The following is a 17,725-nucleotide window of genomic DNA, read 5'->3' on the forward strand; positions in this document are numbered from 1 at the left end:
TGGACAGCCGTATCCCAACATTTTCTAAAAGGACATAGCAGGTATCAATAACAGGGTAAAACTGTGGCTCTGAGCCACCAGCCGGAAATGGAAGTCGTAGCCCAGCTGCATGGACACACTCAGGCTGATGAAGGAAGTCTGTGGAATTCTAACCAGCATGCTGAGGTGCTCTGCATTCAGCCTGCATCACCCAAGACAGAAAACAGCGTGTTGATGAGGGAGAAGGTTGAATGACACAAAGTTCCACTGGACAGGCTCCAGGCATCAGCCAGGAGAACGGAGTGCCACGGCTGGCTTGAGGGCCGAAGCTGAGCCAGAAATAGGACTAGGAGCAAATGAAACTCATAAAAGAAATGCAAGGCTCAGACAGACTCACACTCGAGAGAAAGGAGACCAGTGCGCAGGGAGGAAGCGGGCACTGTTTGTGTTTCGGGGCTTTGTGGTTACTGGCCCTTGCTGAAAGCAGTGTCCATTTTGTTGGTCACCTGGGATGCAGAATGAAACGAAACCTGGCTAAATAAGAAAAGGGAACTCACTGGTTCAAGGGACTAAAAAGCCAGGGGCAGGGGCTTCCCTGGTGGCGCAGTGGTTGAGAGTCCGCCTGCCGATGCAGGGGACACGGGTTCGTGCCCCGGTCCGGGAAGATCCCACATGCCGCGGAGCGGCTGGGCCCGTGAGCCATGGCCGCTGAGCCTGCGCGTCCGGAGCCTGTGCTCCGCAATGGGAGAGGCCGCAGCAGTGAGAGGCCCGCGTACCGCAAAAAAAAAAAAAAAAAAAAAGCCAGGGGCAGGACTGGTTTCTGGAACAGATGGGTCGAGAGGCGCAGATAATGTCATCGGTTTCACTTTCTCTGTCTGGGCTCTGATTTCCTCTGTGTGGGCTCCACCTACAAGCAGAAGCCCTCTTCTGCTGCTAAGATGGCTGTAGCTGTTTGAGGCTCCCATCGCATCCTCACGGCAGTCTCAAGCAAAAGAGAACTTCTCTCTTTCAGTGGTTCTCACAGAAATCCTGAAACTGAGTCCTGGCAGCTCTGATTGGTCTACTTTGGGCCACATGTCCATCCCTCAAGCAGCTGCCCTCTAGCAAATTATTTTCTGGGACTAAGATGAGCCAACTTCCTTGTTTCGAGGTCTTCTCTGCTCTTCTTTTTCTTTTTCATTTATTTGTCAAATTAGTTACTCACTCTTTGGGGCAATTTTCATTACCTACTGGAAGGCACAATGCTCCAAAGAAGGGAAGGTGTGTTTATGAACCGCGCTGAGAACGCTGCAGTGTACACACCCCAGACCTTGCCTTATCTTCTCCCTGACATGACGCAGGTTGTTGGCTGGTCTCCTGCAAACCCCAGATCCTCCTCATTAAAGGATGAAGCCACTGTATTCTTAGTCTAATTTGCAATCATGGCTTTAACCCAGTGTAAGTTGAAGGAAGAGAAGAGACTAAGCCCTATGAGAGACCCATCGCCCTTGGGATTTAGAGAAGGACAGAACTTTAGAAGTCGTCTAGTTCAAAACTTCATGGTGGGTGATCGCTAATGGTCCCTTTCTCCAAGATTAGTCAGTAAGAAAAAGTAAAAATTAGAGTCAGCATTTCTCAGGTCCTTGCCAGCTGCCAAGCACATTTACCTACAGGCTTTACGTGCATTGATTTAATTCTCATGTAATCTCTTAGATGAATACTATCACTATCACCACGTTATGGATGAAGAAACTGAAGGTAAGAGAATCTAGGTAACTTGCCCAAGGCCACATGGTACAGGTGAGATATAAATCTATGGGTATGAATCTGTGTTTGAGCTAAGATCTGAATAATTCTAGAGGTGTCACTCTTACACACTCAGCTATAGTTTTTCAACCCAAACTGAGTAGGCCTGAGTTAACAAATATATAAGGAGTAACGGACAATATTCTGAAAGACAAAAAGTCACATACCTGTACAATGCCATTGAGCACACACCTTCCATTGAAGTCTGGGTAAGACTTGGAAATTATGAACTTAAGTGGGCAATACATGTCAAGTTACTTTATTTTCTTTAACTCAAATTAATTTTGATTCTGAGTCCCCAACCCAATCCTTCTGGCGTGGCAAGGAATCCAGGCCCAGTGAATTGGGGCCTGTCCCCACCCGGAGCTGGGGGTCTTACACAGAGGAGAATGCTTAGGGGGGCCCCTGGCTTCCAGTCCTTGCCAACCCACTCACTGCTCAAACCCACGTGGCTCCTCAGGTATAGAGATTCTGCTGCCTTCTTACAGCCCCGGTACCTGTCAATCTTGGTTGAGGTCGAGGGCTCCAAGACGTGCGGGTCCCCCCTCTCCAGGCAGATCACACAGCCAAGCCTCCACTTCTCTCCCACGTTACCCAGGAGGCTCTCTTCTCATCGCTGAGACCATCATTCTCAGTCTCCACCGAATGTGAGCTCCACACGTACAGGAACGTTTGTTTCGTGTACTGATGTCTCCTCAACGCCTAAGCCAGAGCTCAACACGCAGACTTTGCTGCTTCTGCTCCCCCGCCCCCAGAAAGCCCTTCCTGCCTCCCTGTCCCCCCGGAAGACCCAACACTGTCCCCACAGTAACCTAAGGCCATCAAGAGAAACAGGTTCTCGGGACCTGGGGGAGAAAGAAACCCAGAGTACAGAATGATAAAGGCTCTCATTCTTTTTGATTTCCCCTGCAGCAAAGACAGGACCCAAACTAATCTCTGAATAAATCACCCTACCCTTCGTGGACCCGCCAATGAGATTTCAGCACTGTTTACCTATGTTTTAGCTGTTGGGAAAAAGAGGAAAGACATGAGTGTGAAGACAATTATAAAGATTTCAAAGGTCTTTCTTACTGAAATGACAAAGTTTGAGAAGTTCCTCTCTCCAGCCCCAGGAGAATGAGACAGCACTGGTACACTTAGAGGGATTTCTCTCTTCGGTGGAACAAAAGAGATCAGCTTTCAATGTGGGGGAGACTGCTGAAGTTCTCTACAAACTGCCAGGCTCAGCACCATCAGTGTACGTGGAGAGAGAGAGAGAGAGAGGGAGAGAGAGAGAGGGAGGGAGGGAGGCAGAGGTACCTGGCAGAAGGAAAGATAAGTGTCGAAGTCACAGACGTACACCAGTGTACAGAAATGCAGAAAAGACACTCTGAAGTACATAGAGACAGAGGAGAAGGAACCACTAAAAAGAAAATAGCAAGAGTTAGAACACACCAGTGCTGAACTTCAAATTAAATGCTCTATCATTCCCCAGACTTAACTAATTTCACATTAAAGTAGTAGCTATACCACTTAGGCACCTTGAGAAAAAATGATTTCATTGAATGAGCTGTCTCACTGCAAACCTGCTTCAAGGTTCAGCCACTTAAAGAAATAATATATTTGCTGTCCTTTGCCTGCCCTCATCTCCCAGGCACTTCTCCACGTGGACAGGCAGACTTCGGAGATATTGTGGGTTTGGTTCCTGACCACCACAATGAAGCAAATATTGAATACAGCGAGTCACTTGGATTTTTTTGGTTTCCCAGTAGGTATAAAAGTTATGTTTACACTGTTCTGTAGTCTAAGTGTGCAGTAGCATTATGTCTAAACAAATGTACCTATCTTAATTTAAAAATGCTTTATTGCTAAAAAACTGCTGACCATCAATCACAGATCACCATAAAAATATAATAAAATAATAATTTGAAATATTGCAAGAATTACTAAATGTGACAGAGATACGAAGCGAGCAAGTGCTGTTGGAACAATGGTGCCGATAGACTTGCTTGATGCAGGGTTGCCACAAACCTTCCATGGTGGGAAAAAAAAGCAGAGCTCAATAAAACAAGGCATGCCTGTACTTGGTGTTTTGAATTTGCTCTCTCACAGCCCTTCGGGTATCAAATTAAAAACTACTCTGTCCTCTCCTTTTCTTGTCTTTCTGGCAAATGCCCCTTGGTTTTGTAAAAAATTAATAAACAGAAGCCTCAATTAAATAGAGTTGGGAGACCAGAAGGGGGAGCTATCACACCCTGTGAGGAGAGCAGAGCCCAACAAGAAGAAGAAAGACTCTTCTTTCCTGGCAAGGACTCAGCCAGTGGAAAGCCATGACCTTTTGTTTACTGTGGCCCTCCCAATTTCCTTTCCCCCTCTATAGAAGTGTTCTCCTTCCTTTGCCATGGGGGGACTTGCCCGTGGCTTGCTGTGGTTGCAGACCCTGAATTGCAATTCTCTGCTGATCCTAAATAAACCCATCTTTGCTGGAGAAATACCTGGTGGTCTATTTGTTTCAGGTCAACAGTTTACAGGTATGTTTTAATCAATAGGCCTGCAGCTCTAAGTGTACGATGGACAGCTTCTCGAAAGATCTTTGTCAATCAAATTGTAATATAGCAGCACTATTTACAATAGCCAAGACATGGAAGCAACCTAAGTGTCCATCGACAGATGAATGGATAAAGAAGATGTGGTATATATACATACAATAGAATATTACTCAGCCATAAAAAAAGAATGAAATAATTCCATTTGCAGCAACATAGATAGACGTAAAGATTATCATACTAAGCGAAGTAAGCCAGACAAAGACAAACATCATATGATATTGTTTACATGTGGAATCTTAAAAGAAAGGACACAGATGAACTTATTTAAAAAACAGAAATAGACTCACAGACATAGAAAACAAACTCATGGTTACCAAAGGGGTGGGGAGGGGGAAGAGGGATAAATTAGGAGTTTGGGATTAAAATATACACAATACTAAACATAAAATAGATAACCAACAAGGACCTACTGTATAGCACATGGAACTATACTCAATATCTTTTAATAACCTATAATGGAAGAGAATGTAAAAAAAGTATATATTTATATATATGTATAAGTGAATCACTTTACTGTACACCTGAAACTAACACAACATTGTAAATCAACTATATTTCAATAAAAATTTTAAAGAATCAAATTTTAATAAATTATATTATATGAGGATGGGTTGGGGTATTAGTGTGATGATCGATACTTAGGTTAAGAAAAGAGGCTTTTGTTAAGTTGATTGGTTTGCTTTGTTTAATTAAATAGCCTCCTTCAAGGTATCTGGGTTTGGTTGCTGTTTTGTTGCTATTTTTACTTCTCTCTCCACAGCTCAAATGTGATAGCTTTGAACCTTCTGAAACACTTTCAGGAGAACAAGCACCCTGTATTCTATAAGAAGGGAAGGCTGGTAGATTTTCTTTTATTCAAGCTGGCTCTTAGGGAACTGTGGAGTAATTGGAATGACACGGGACTAGGAATCAAGAATTCTCTCGCTTTTAGTTGTGTCACCTCCACCTCAAATAGGTAACCTAAATTTGATAAGCCAACCCTGGAGGGAAAATGGTGAGGAAAAATAAGAGGATGTGCCCATTCTTTAATTCAGCAACATACCAAGGGTCTCCTCTGTGCTGGGCCCTGGGGACAGAACTGTGCATGAGACAGAGGGGTCCCTGCTCCCACCAGACCTACACTCTGGTGAAGGCAGAAAGGAAAAAAAATGTATTTGTTTGCCAGGGCTGCAGTAACAGAGTACCACAAACTGGGTGCCTTAAACAACAGAAATGTGTTGTCTCACAGTTCTGGAGCTAGAAGTCCAAGATCAAGGTGTCAGCAGGGTGGGCTCCTCTGAGGGCTGTGAGGGAAAGGGTCTGTCCCAGGCTTCTCTCCCTGGCTTGTGGATGGCCATCTCACACAGTCTGCCCTCTGTGTAGGTCTATCTCTAAACTTCCCCTTTTTAAAAGGACACAGGTCATACTGGATTCGTACCCAAGTTAATGACTTCATTTTAACTTGATTACCTCTGTAAAGAGCCCCTCTCTTTATAAGGTCACATCATAAGGTACTGGGGGTTAGGATTTCAACAGATGAATTTTGAGGGATGCAATTCAACCTGCAAGAGTATATGAATAATATAACTGTGACATGAAGGAACTTAATAGGAGAATCTGAGAGAAAAATAATTGTGTGTGTGTTTGTGCATGTGTCAAGAGGAGTAGAGGACTGGCGTGGTGAGGGATGCTCAAAGGAGGAGGCATCTGAGATCAGAAGAAAGAGAAAGAGCCAGGCAAGGAGGAGCCCAGGCAGAGCTGCTGGGTGCAGAAGGCACAGGGATGCAGAGGGAATAAACTGCTCAGCTGGTGTATGAACAGAGGGGAGGGAGCCTGGAGCAGACACGCAATGAGGTGGGTGGATCTCAAAAACAGACAGAAGTCAGAAACAAAAACCTTCCTATTGTGTGGTTGTATTTATATGACATTCTAGAAAAGGTACAACCTTAACAACAGAAAACAGATCCACGGTTGCCCGGGGCTAGGGACAGAGGAGGGCGTGGCGAGCAGAGGAGAAAAGGAAACTTCCAGGAGGAGGGAGCAGTTCTGTATCTTGCGGTGGTGGTTACACAACCGTGTACAATGATCAAAACTCAAAAAGCTGGATGTTCAAAATAGGTGAGGTGTATTCTACATAAATAATACCCAAATAAAAAAAGAACACATGGTGATGATGTGATTTCTTCTGTGTGATACTTACAGGATTTAAGCCATGCTAAGACATGTTAAGTAGCTCAAAATGGAGTCACAGCGGCCAACCTAAACGTCCATGTAGTTGTTTTGAAACGTCTGCTGTAGGACTGCGAGTGTCTTAGAGGGATAAACTAAGAGCGGTACTGAGATAAGAAGTCTGATGCACCATGGACATCACTGGAACACAAGCAACAACTGGTACAGCCAAACCCCTCCCCTGTTGCTCCTTAAAAAGAGACCCCACGCCAAGCGGCTGGAAGGCCCTTCTGCTGGAAGGACCTGACTCCAGGCTGCTGGGAGCTGTTCCAGATGGAGCTGCCCAAGGCCCTGTGACCTGTGCCTGACCCGGGACCTTCGCTTGTGCTGAGACGCCTCCTTCCCGGACTTCTCCTAGGAGGGCTCCTTACCCCCTTTTTCTATTTACCCTACTCCGTCTGACCTGTGTTGTGTGCTGACTGGGTGCGATAAACCGTGTAGTTGTGAATTAAATACTGACTATATTTTGTACATCTCCAGGGTCATGATTCTTACCTGGCCTCAATGCTGGGCCCTCCAACACACACACACATGCATGTGCACACACGTGGACACTCTGGCTCCCGAGTGGATCATGGATTGGGGGGCAGAGGCGGACGTGGTGATGCAGGCAGGAGGCATCACAGCAGTTCGGGTGAGAGAGGGTGACCCCTTGGACTGGGGCGGCAACAGCAAAGGAGGGGAGGAGCCGGCAAGTGAGGAGTGGCAGGTGTGAGGTGTATTTTGAAGGTAAAACCAAGAGGAGTTGCTTATGCGTCGGACGAAGGGAATCGGGGAAAAGACACCATCAAGGGAGATGCTTGGGACTCTGGGGCTTCAGCAGATGAGTTGATAGCGGCCCTACAGGACACAGTACGCAGCACTGACTGAAATACCAACCAAAAATAAAACGTGATCGCTTCCGAGATCTTTTCCTCCCAGAGTAGAGGACACCCTAAGAACAGCCCCATGGCACAGTCCCCTTCTCCCCTATCCTGTCCTCAGGGAAAAAGGGAGGCAGGAGCAGGGCTCCCAGCCACAGCGCCTGAGAATTGCTTGTGAGTCTTCACTACGGATTCCGGGTCCCTCCTTCCCCTCTAACTCAGGAGCTACAGGGTGGCACCAGGGAATCAGTAATTAAGAGAACAAGGGGGCCTTCCCTGGTGGCTCAGTGGTTGGGAATCCGCCTGCCAATGCAGGGGACGCGGGTTCGAGCCCTGATCCAGGAAGATCCCACATGCCGCGGAGCAACTAAGCCCGAGCGCCACAGCTAGTGAGCCTGCGCTCTAGAGCCCGCGAGCCACAACTACTGAGCCCACGTGCCACAACTACTGAAGCCCGCGCACCTAGAGCCCATGCTCTGCAACAAGAGAAGCCACCGCAATGAGAAGCCTGTGCACCGCAACTAGAGAAGAGCCCGCGCGTAGCAACAAAGACACAACACAGCCAAAACTGAAATACTAAAATAAAATAAAATAAAATGAACAAGGAAACCACCCCGCCCCCGTGTACAGGTAACCTGAGGACCTGGAGAAAGGCGACAAGGGAAAATGCTGGGGACTCTCCCTTCCAAGCCCCCTTACTTCTGGGCTGGCCACAGGACAGAGGACACAGCGCTGGCCAGTGTAGAGGGACTCTCAGCACGTTCACTCCGGGCGGGAAGAAGAGTCTCGCGGAGCACAGCTTTCAAGCTGGGCTCCGTTTGCACCGTCTGCAGCTTGCTTTGCCAGAGACTGAATTAGTAACCCCTCACATCCAAAACAGACCGGGGGCCGGGGAGCAAATGTCTCCATTCTTGGCCGTTTTATTAGTGCCTTGCGATGTTGCATTTCCTTCACCTTAATGGAGCGTGAAATTAAAATATATGGATCCACAAAAACACCTGCCTTTTGTGAACTGGCTCATACTGTTAATTATGTCTCCGAAGGATCCTGCCATACACTTCAGGTTATTACGTCCTTTGTGATTTTAATTACAATTTAATGAAAGCATTTACATGGCCTGTCTTAGGACTTTCAACTGAATAATCATCAGCATTAACAATGCTCTGTTCTTTGTTACTTTTCAGAGTCCTTCCATTTATCTTTAAATGTGTTTATATTAAATTTACATTTCATGGTCCAGAATTTTGTCATCATTAACTGAAGTGTAACTCTCTCGCTTTCATTCTGCTTGCTATGCAGAGTATGGGGAAAACTGGAATCAAAGAAGTATACGGGCTGCATTGGGTGTTCTTTTTCTAAACAGTAGGTAGCAAAGGCTCCTTTTCCTGCATTTTTATTTTTGACTTTATTTTGAAAATTACGAAATTTTTAGTTAGATCAGAATATTGTTTAAAATTTTACGTGAATTTTGGCTCTGGGTTTAAAATGATCTCATGAATTGCTATGGCTTAGCTTTTAAAGCATCTCACATGTGTTTTCAAAGTTGCTTGTGAGTGTAACTGCTGCAATTTAAAAACATCTGACTTTGGAAGGATGTCACTTCAAGACTTCCCCTCCCCTGACCCCGCAACAGGACGGCGGCTCCCTGGCTCAGTGCAGACACAGGTTTGGAAGGACCACAGCTGCAGGGCTGCACTGGGGCTCATTTGATAAGATCTTCACACACTCCCAGGCTGAGCCCGCAGTGGACGTGGCTGATCAAAGACATCCTGATGGTTCCAACTGGCACACCCAGGGCAGAGCTATGCAGGTGACCACTGGTACAGCCCCTCGAGTCTTTCCAAATGCAGTCTGTTCCATGGACTGCTGGAAAGTGACAGTCTTCAGACACCAGAAACGCTTCCCATCGCAGCAGGCCCAGGAATCTGGAGAACGACTTGGTGCGCGTGATCAGAACTGAATGGAGGGACGCCCGCTGCTTTGAAGAGAACCAGCTGGCCGATGAGCGGCAGGCTCTGTACTCAGACTAAAAACGGTTCTCGACTGGCCGCTTTTAAACAGTTCGAAGAGCCGAGCAAGAGACAGCATATTGCCGATCGTGCTCCGGCACTTTCTGCCCGCGCCCTCTCATGCTGTAACGCCACCTGCCAGATAGGAATGGGGACTTGCCGCCACCACCTGGAGAAGCTTTCAAGCACTGGGATCCTACAGGGGAAAAGCTCCTACCTGGAGGCTGCTTCTTACTTCAGCGTCACCCAGCCGTTCCCTTGAAAGGATGTGGTAGCCAGGGCCCTCAGAAAACTGCAGTGACCCCCTCCCCATACTTGGAATCTCTATTTTCATCGTGTTTGGTGGAAGCCTATGCGTGAGCTTCTTCATCTCACTTCCTTCTAGATTCAGTGATTCAAAAAGCCCTGGAGATACTAAGGCTGTATCTCCAAGTTGCAAGTCCATTTCAGAGACATGAGCTGTGGCTGACTGTTGTGAAGGTTCTCAGCCTTTGCCCCCAGCTCAGCACCCAGAATGACCACAGCCAGAGCTAGTGCTGGGCCAGATGCTCACGCGGCGGCGGATGTGAGACTCACTGCGGCCCCGAATGACTTGTGCGCCGAACGGCCAATGCCACGTCTTCCAGGTGCGACATTTTATTATGCTTTACAACCGTGAAATCATAGGACGCTGGCTGCAATAGAAAACATTTCAGATGGAGGAATCGACCAAGCTGTGCCCGCCCACCCTTGCAGCCTCCTTCCAAACCCACAGGTCTCTCCGAGAACGTTCCTGGGTCCTTCCCTTGCAAATTCAGGAGGGCTGAAAGTAGACATTTAAAGTAGCAGGAACACCGTCGGCAAAATGGAAGCAGGAGGGTAACTTGGATAAACAACTGATGAGGAGCACACTACAGAAAACCTCTTCTACTGTGTTATGATAGGTGGTAGAGCGTGGCCTGGGCTCAGCGACCATCCTCCGAGGTCCCAGTCATACGGGGCCCTCGGTGATCCCCTCAGGGGGCAGGCTGGGTGCGCTGTCGGCCGTGGGCCTCTCATCTTTCTTCAGCGACGGCGGGACTCGTAGACTGACGTAGGGTTTGTGACAAGCTGTGTTGGCCAGAGGCGGGTAGTGCTGTCTGTAGCAAATGTAGGCAAAAATGAGGCCAATGACTCCACCAACAAAAGAATCTAGGACAGAAGAGCAAAACCAGGAGAAACGCGTTATGATTCATTCAAATGTGGCCAGTTATGTTTTCCAGAAAGCGCTTTTCCTACCGGCTGCAATGACTGGTTTGCTGATTGGACCCCCTGAAAGACTAAAGGAAAGAGAAACCTCACTGGATCTATAGATCTTGTGGCCTCCGCAAACTCTTATCATTTTTTAGAGCTTAAACATCCCTTTTAAGTGTGTACTTGAGTCTTCTCCTTATATAATATGCAGCTGAACACAGCATGAACTCAGATTTGCATTCTTGATTTTGAAAATCAATTCCAAGTTCTGGAAGAATTCCGGCCATCTCCATGGGATCTGGATACCCTCGGGGGCTGTCATTTCTTTTCCTTTAGCAAGTTCCCACTGGACTCCTGCAATGCTGCCAGTGTACCACAGAGACCCAGTAGGGCCTCAGTCAGTGATTTCCCAGGGATGAAATGAAACTTCTGAGTCACAAAGAGAATGAAACATTTTATTATACACCAGCATTGGCAAACTCGACAGTCCCGGTGGGAGGGGCCCAATGCCTCCAAAAAGCTGCAGATTCTATCAAGTTGGAGGGCGCTGGGGGGGCAGACAAGGCAGGAGAGGGTATCTGCAGGTGAAACAGGCCTCCTCACCACCTCTATGGTGGCCCCTTGCCAAAAAGGGCATTCAGCTGGTTCCCAGTAGAGACCCCACGAAAGCAGCCCATCCCAACAATCTTCACTGTGTGTGTTTGTGTGTGTGTGTGCATGTGTGTGTCGTGTGCACGCATGCCCCTTAAACTGACTACGGGTTATTCTTGCCAAAAAGATCCTAAAATAATGGAAGACCTCCCCTGACAAGAGAAACTCTGTACTCTCATGAGGGTTGCTGCCAGGCTGAACTGTCAGCCTCCATTTGGGGGTTTCCACTTTCACCTCCATTACCTTGTTGAATCGCCCACACCTGCTATGGGCAGGGAGCATCAGCCCCATTTTACAGAAGAAATTCAGGCTCAGAGAGGCCAACAGAACTTTCCACGGCCCCACCCCTTGTTGATGACGGAACTGGCCTTGAACTCTGACGTCCCGACTCTGGCCTGCACTGCTTCTCGGGGCTGTGCTCGAACCCTGACGGGTTCATCCCAGGCTTTCTGTTGTCCCAGCTTTCAGAAGACAGCAGGCCATGACTGAAGGGCGGTGCACCTGGGTTCAGACGGGGGACAGCAGCTTTCCTTTACCAGTGTCGGGGATGTTAAGTCTCCAGACCCTTCCCAGTAAGCAACACACTGTGTACTGACCTCAGTTTAAGTCACAAGCTGACTCTCCTGTGTCTCCTGCAGGGGAATTTGGGGTGGCTGTCAAAGAAATATATCTTCCAAGAAAACAAACTGTTCACCGCTTAGATATCTGCACCCCACGTATCAGCCCTTTTGTGATAGGTATTCTGGCTCCATCTAGAATAACTGGGATCATCTTTGAGGAAAAGGACAATATTTTGGTATTTTATTATCTTTTGAAGACGTGAGTCGTGACAATGATTTAATGAGAACTGCTTCTGAGCAGTATATCCCAGAGCACAACACAAAACAAGACCTTAAAATACATTGTCTAAAAAAACAGTGTCTATCACTGTTCCTCTGTTCCTCTCCGGCACTACTGGGGCCTTTCTAGTCCTTTCCCATCCTTCTTCTCACACACCAACTCAGCCGTCTACAGTTGTCATCTCTTCAGCATGGCCAAACTTTCACAGCATTTTAAATAAACACGTGAACTTAAAAAACACCTGTCACCCAAGAAACTGGAAAATGATATGTACTATGAATTCCTCACTGGAGTCACGAGGCATAATTAACACGATTAAATCACATTCCTTAAACTGAGAAACTCTTCACACAGCCTGTGGCCAGCAGCCTGTGAAATGTGCCAGGGCCTTTTCCAGTTCAAGGTCTTAGAGTCACACTATTGTTTTGTTTTTCCAATAGCCCCAGAGAACAGCCCCGCAGAGTGTTATTTTTATTAGTATCTGAAATGATCCAGGACACCTGCATTTAAGCCACTGACTACTGAACAGACCACACAGCAAAACCTACAAATAATGCCATTTGACTTTCTATTTTCTGTGACAAGGCATTTTATTAGGTGCATCACTGACCAAAAGACATCAAATCATTCTGAGTATATGTTCCCCAGGCTGACTGGTGCGGCAGCAAGCCAGAGAATGGTGATTGCTGTCAATGTTGTTTTCCCATTTAATGGAATGAGTAAAAAGTGGTATCATAGGTGCCACCACAGTCATCAGAAGTAACCAGGGCAATGAAAGGTCTAGCGAAGGCGCCTTCTCAACAAACTCATCCGGGGCTTTTTTCATCACAAAGGTGGTGAACAAGATTTACAAAATGACTTACTTTATGAGAGAGAATGCCACCAAGTGCCACTTGATGAAATCACATTCACATTCTATAGAGCATGTGCTGACAGAAAAGCAGGCAGGGGACAAGTGGGCCTTTATTAGGGAAAGAAACTACTTGGGTTTGACTTCACCCCAAATATGGTAGCATGGGACAAGGTGGGGCTGTGATTCAATGCGGGCATATGTGGAGCTCCGTGTCCCCGGAGTACACACGCTGCAGTCTCCTCACTCGGCCTTCATGTCATTCATCCATCACGTATGTTGCACAGGGATCAGGTGTCAGGCGTGATGCCCGGTCCTAGGACACGAGGCTGAACAAAACAGACACGTTCCCAGTCCTAGGGGAAGTGACAGTCTTATCAGTGTCACTTAGTGCACGCCATGAGGGAGCAGGTGGGTCTGTGAGATCAGCCAGAGAGTGGCCTGGCTTGTCTGGACTTGGGGAGTTTCACTGAGGACAAGACCCACCAGCCAGCCCTGCAGGACAACCAGGTGTGAACCCGGGGGAGGGGGAAGTGGAGGCAGGGAGGACAGCGCAGTCTTCTAGGCAGAGGAAGGAAGGGGCGTGGCAAGTCTGAGAAACTGAAGGAAGGTCCATCTTCTCTCAGGGGGTGGTGTCATTGTAAGTCTATAGGACGTAAGTTGACTAGGCTTCTGGTGTGGGCTGGAAAAGAAGAGTGTTCCACGTCCCCTCAGCCTGGACCAGGGTCCCCACTGGCTCTCTGGGCTGCTGCCTGTGCACCTCTCAGCCCACATCTACCTCTCGGTGTCGACTCCCCCCTTGACTGCCTCACCTTCATTTCCCCGGAGCCCAGCAAACGTTCAGTAAATGTTTGGTGAACTGAGATACACTGAACAACATTTACAAGATGCACTAAAGAACAGACACCACCAGCCACAAAAGGCCACATATTGTGTGATGCCCGGAATATGCAATGTCCAGAAGAGGGAGATCCAGAGAAAGAAAGTAGATTCGTGGCTGCCAGGGGCTGCAGTGGATGGAAGACATGAACATTTTCTGGAATTAGATGGTGGTTGCACAGATGGTTGCACAGATGGTTGCACAACTCTGAAGATACTAAAAACCTTTGAATTGGGAGAATTTATGAATTATGAGTAATGAATTATACCTCAACAAAGCTATTTAAAAGGGGAGGTTAGAATCAACACCTAGTATGCTCCAATGGTAGTAGAAAGAGGGCTAGGCTTTGAATCAGGCAACTTGGATTTGAAGCCTTACCCATAAAATGGGCATGACCCCAACCCCTTCTTATGAGGTCAAAGGACAGGAAAGGGTCTCATGGAGTCTGGTCTACTGAGGTGACAGTCCTGCTCACCTGCTCCGACACAAACAAGCAGAAAGGCTTCTGAAGATGTGCTGTCAAGTCCTTGGGAGGAACACAGCCCTCTCTGTTGCCATGGCAACATCCAACATCACTCAGCTGGTGTGACTTGGGACCTTGTGTGCCTTGGGCTCTATGACCCAAGACCCTAGGGTAAATACCAGCTCTGGATAACTCAACAACCTCACATGATTGTTTCTGTTCTTTTTATTCTACTACTAATGAAGCATCCTGTTTTTGTGACTTTGAGTTTCTATAAAAGAACTTACATAGCACAGAGAATGCACAATCCACCTGGTACACTGTGAGCTGGCAGGGCAGAGCCAAGTCTGTCTCCCTCAATACTGATGGCCTCCACCAGAGAATGCCTGGACACAGGCAACATAGTGCATGAGAGAATGGGTGAAAAAACCAGTGTATAGAAAAAAAGATACTAGTAAGAAAGGAATAGGATTTAGTCAAAATCATTCATTCATTCATTCCACACATATTTTTTGAGCACTGTTATGCATCAAGAATTGTTCCTCCAAAAGATATGCTGAAGTCCTAACCCCCAGTACCTCAGAATATAGCCTTATTTGGATATAGAGTCTGTATAAAGATGAGAAAATTAAAATCAGATCAGTAAAATGGGCTCTAATCTACTATGACTGGTGTCCTTATAAAAAGGAGAAATTTGGACACAGGGACAGACACACACGGAGGGAAGATGATGTGAAGAAACACAAGGAAAATACCATGTAAAGATGGAGGCAGAGACTGGAATTATGCTTCCATAAGCCAAGAAATATCTGTGACTAATAAGCTGGAAGAGGCAAGGAAGGCTCTTTCCCGTACAGGCGTCAGAGGGAGTGTGGCCGCCCAACACCTTGATTTTCCGCTTCTAGCCTCCAGGACCATGAGATGATTTCTATTCTTCCAAGCCACTCAGTTTGTGGAACTTTGTTACAGCAGCCCTAGGAAACTAACACAAGTACCTACTAAGTGTCATGCCAACAAAAGAGACACAAATCCCTGCACACAGAGAGAGTATATTCTAGTACAGAGCTCAGCAAACTATGTGCACCATTCATTTACATGCTGTCTATAGCTGCTTTCACGCCACCATTGCCAACTTGAGTAGCTACAACAGAGACTGTATGACCCACATAAAGCCTAAGATATTTAGTATCTGACCCTTTACAGAAAAAGTTTGCAGACTCCTACTCAAGTAGATAAGACCGGACAATAATCAATACTAAGAAATGACTTAGTTTGTCAGACGGTGGTAATAGACGAGCAAAGGCGATTGTCAGACGGTGGTAATAAATGAGCAAAGGTGAGAGCCACAGGGAATGTGGTGGACCAGCTGCGATTTCAGCAGAATGGTCACTTAAGACGGCCTCACTCAACCTAAGATTAGGAGGGGGAAGGGAAGGAGCCACACACACATCTGAGAGAAGAGCATTCCAGGCACGGGAGAAAGCCAGTGCAAAGGTCCTGAGGTGGGAAAGCACTGGCATGAACAAGGAGGGGCACTGCAGAATACTAACAGGGAGGCAGGAACCGAGGGACCAGATCTTAATGCCACTGCAGGACCTGGGCTTTGACGCTGACAGCAATGGGGAGTGACCAGGGGCTTTTCACGGAGGTGAGGCACCACATGTGACAGGGCTTTAAAGGCTCGTTCTGGCTGCAGTGTGAGGGGCAAAGGAGGAAGGAGGGAGAATGGTAGCCGGGCTTCAGCAATAAGCCAGGCGCAGGTGAGGGTGGACTACAGTGGGAAAAGGAAGTTGGATTCTGGAACTATTCTGAACATAGAGCCAACAGAAGAAACCAGAGAAAATCACAGAAAACAGAGGAGAGCATTCCCTCGAATAAGTGAAGCCAGGTGGTCAACGAGACTTGGGAGCAGCCCAAACCTATCTTCCCTGGGAACTAAGGAATGAGGGACGCCAGGGCAGAGGGCAGAGGGCCTGGCTGAGAAAGCCTCTCTTGAGGCCCAAAGCTCCCTGTCCAGTGGGTTCTGATTAAAAGGGAGGGGGCGGCCTGGGGCTGCAGAGTGCTCGAGCCCTCTCTCGGGGATGCCCTGGGTATGAAGGCAGAGATGGGCAGACTCATGGGCAGTCAAGGCTCAGAGGTCCCCAGACCTCAAGCAGCATTGGCAGCTGAAGACAAATGTGAACGCAGACCCCACCACCCGGGACAGCTGACTGCAGAGGGAAGATGAGGGGAGATCAGTTCACTCAGGACGGAGGATCTTGGAGGGAGAATCTCAGTGTTCTTGTTCTATGTAAGGCTGGTGGGTTTTGGTGGGAACAATGGTTTCATTTCAAAGTCTCCTTTTCAAGTCACTTCATTTAGAAAGTTTAGAGATTGGTTCTGACAGCCCAAGGGAGGGAGGCCTGGTGAACAGTGTGTGTGCCTCAACTGTGTGTGTGTGTGTGTGTGTGCGTGCGTGCGCGTGTGTGTGCGTATGTGCGCGTGCGTGCATGTGTGTGTGCGTGTGTGCGTGCATGTGCGTGTGCGTGCGCGCGTGTGTGCGTGTGTGTGCGTGCGTGCGCGTGCGTGCGTGTGTGTGTAGGGTGAATGTGGGGGGACAGGAGGGAGCAGCCTCTACCTGGCTTTTTAGTGTGGCTCACGTACAGTCGGGCGCTGTGTCTCTGTCCCCAAACACCGCATCTGCAGAGACTGGAAACTACACATAAATTCATTTCACATCACAGACCCTTCACAGCCCAGTCAGAGAAACCTGGCAAAGGCAATGGCACCATCTTGAAATTTTCAGCCCAGTCAAGCATGGCATCTGTGACTGACATGGATGCGTTCCAGCCTCAGGCTGGGTGGAAACAAATGACTGCTTCCTCCCTTGAGACATGGTTTTCTGGATTATATTCAGAGGGAGGTGCTCTTTCTTAGGACGAAACACTACACAGGCACTCAGCGCTGCTTAAAATGACCTATGATTAGAGAATCAGCGTTGGTTAGAAGGCTACCCGAAAGCTGGAGTCACACAAGGAAAGCCTGGACCCAGATCCAGGGATTTGAGGGCAGAGGCAGCTCCTCATTATGTCCATTAATGGAGAAAAACAACACACTCCTGCCACTTCTAGCTATAACTGTCCACTGACTGGACACCACACTCACACAAGACTGTGAGTTGGGGCAGAAGAGGCTTCAATGAGGTGCTCTGTTCTTTCTGTGCGTTTTTCTCTACAGATGTTCTTCCCAGCATGGAAATTCCACAAGTTTTAACTCTGAAAACACACAGTTAATCACAAAGGTAAGCTTCTTTGTGAAGCACTGGCCCTGTGGTCGGCCTCACCCATGGACTCTCTAGCTTCTGGCTGACCCGAAAGCCAGCATGTCACAAAGACGTGGAGAACCTTAGCCAGATAAA

At 47.6% G+C, this 17,725-nt stretch overlaps 1 protein-coding gene across 4 annotated transcripts in view; it reads right to left on the reverse strand.

Moving 5' to 3' along the window:
- Positions 1–10,063: 10,063 nt before the first annotated feature.
- PLPP4 (phospholipid phosphatase 4) overlaps positions 10,064–17,725 on the reverse strand; it is a 187,554-nt gene continuing 179,892 nt past the window's right edge. For all 4 annotated transcript variants that reach the window (XM_060033530.1, XM_060033533.1, XM_060033529.1 and 1 more), the window contains one exon: positions 10,064–10,602. In XM_060033530.1, the coding sequence (XP_059889513.1) occupies positions 10,403–10,602 (200 nt within the window). In that variant the 3' untranslated portion in view covers positions 10,064–10,402. The remainder of the gene's footprint in view (positions 10,603–17,725) is intronic.

The sequence above is a fragment of the Delphinus delphis genome, chromosome 16, assembly GCF_949987515.2.
Source record: "Delphinus delphis chromosome 16, mDelDel1.2, whole genome shotgun sequence".
In the NCBI taxonomy this organism is placed as follows: Eukaryota; Metazoa; Chordata; class Mammalia; order Artiodactyla; family Delphinidae; genus Delphinus; species Delphinus delphis.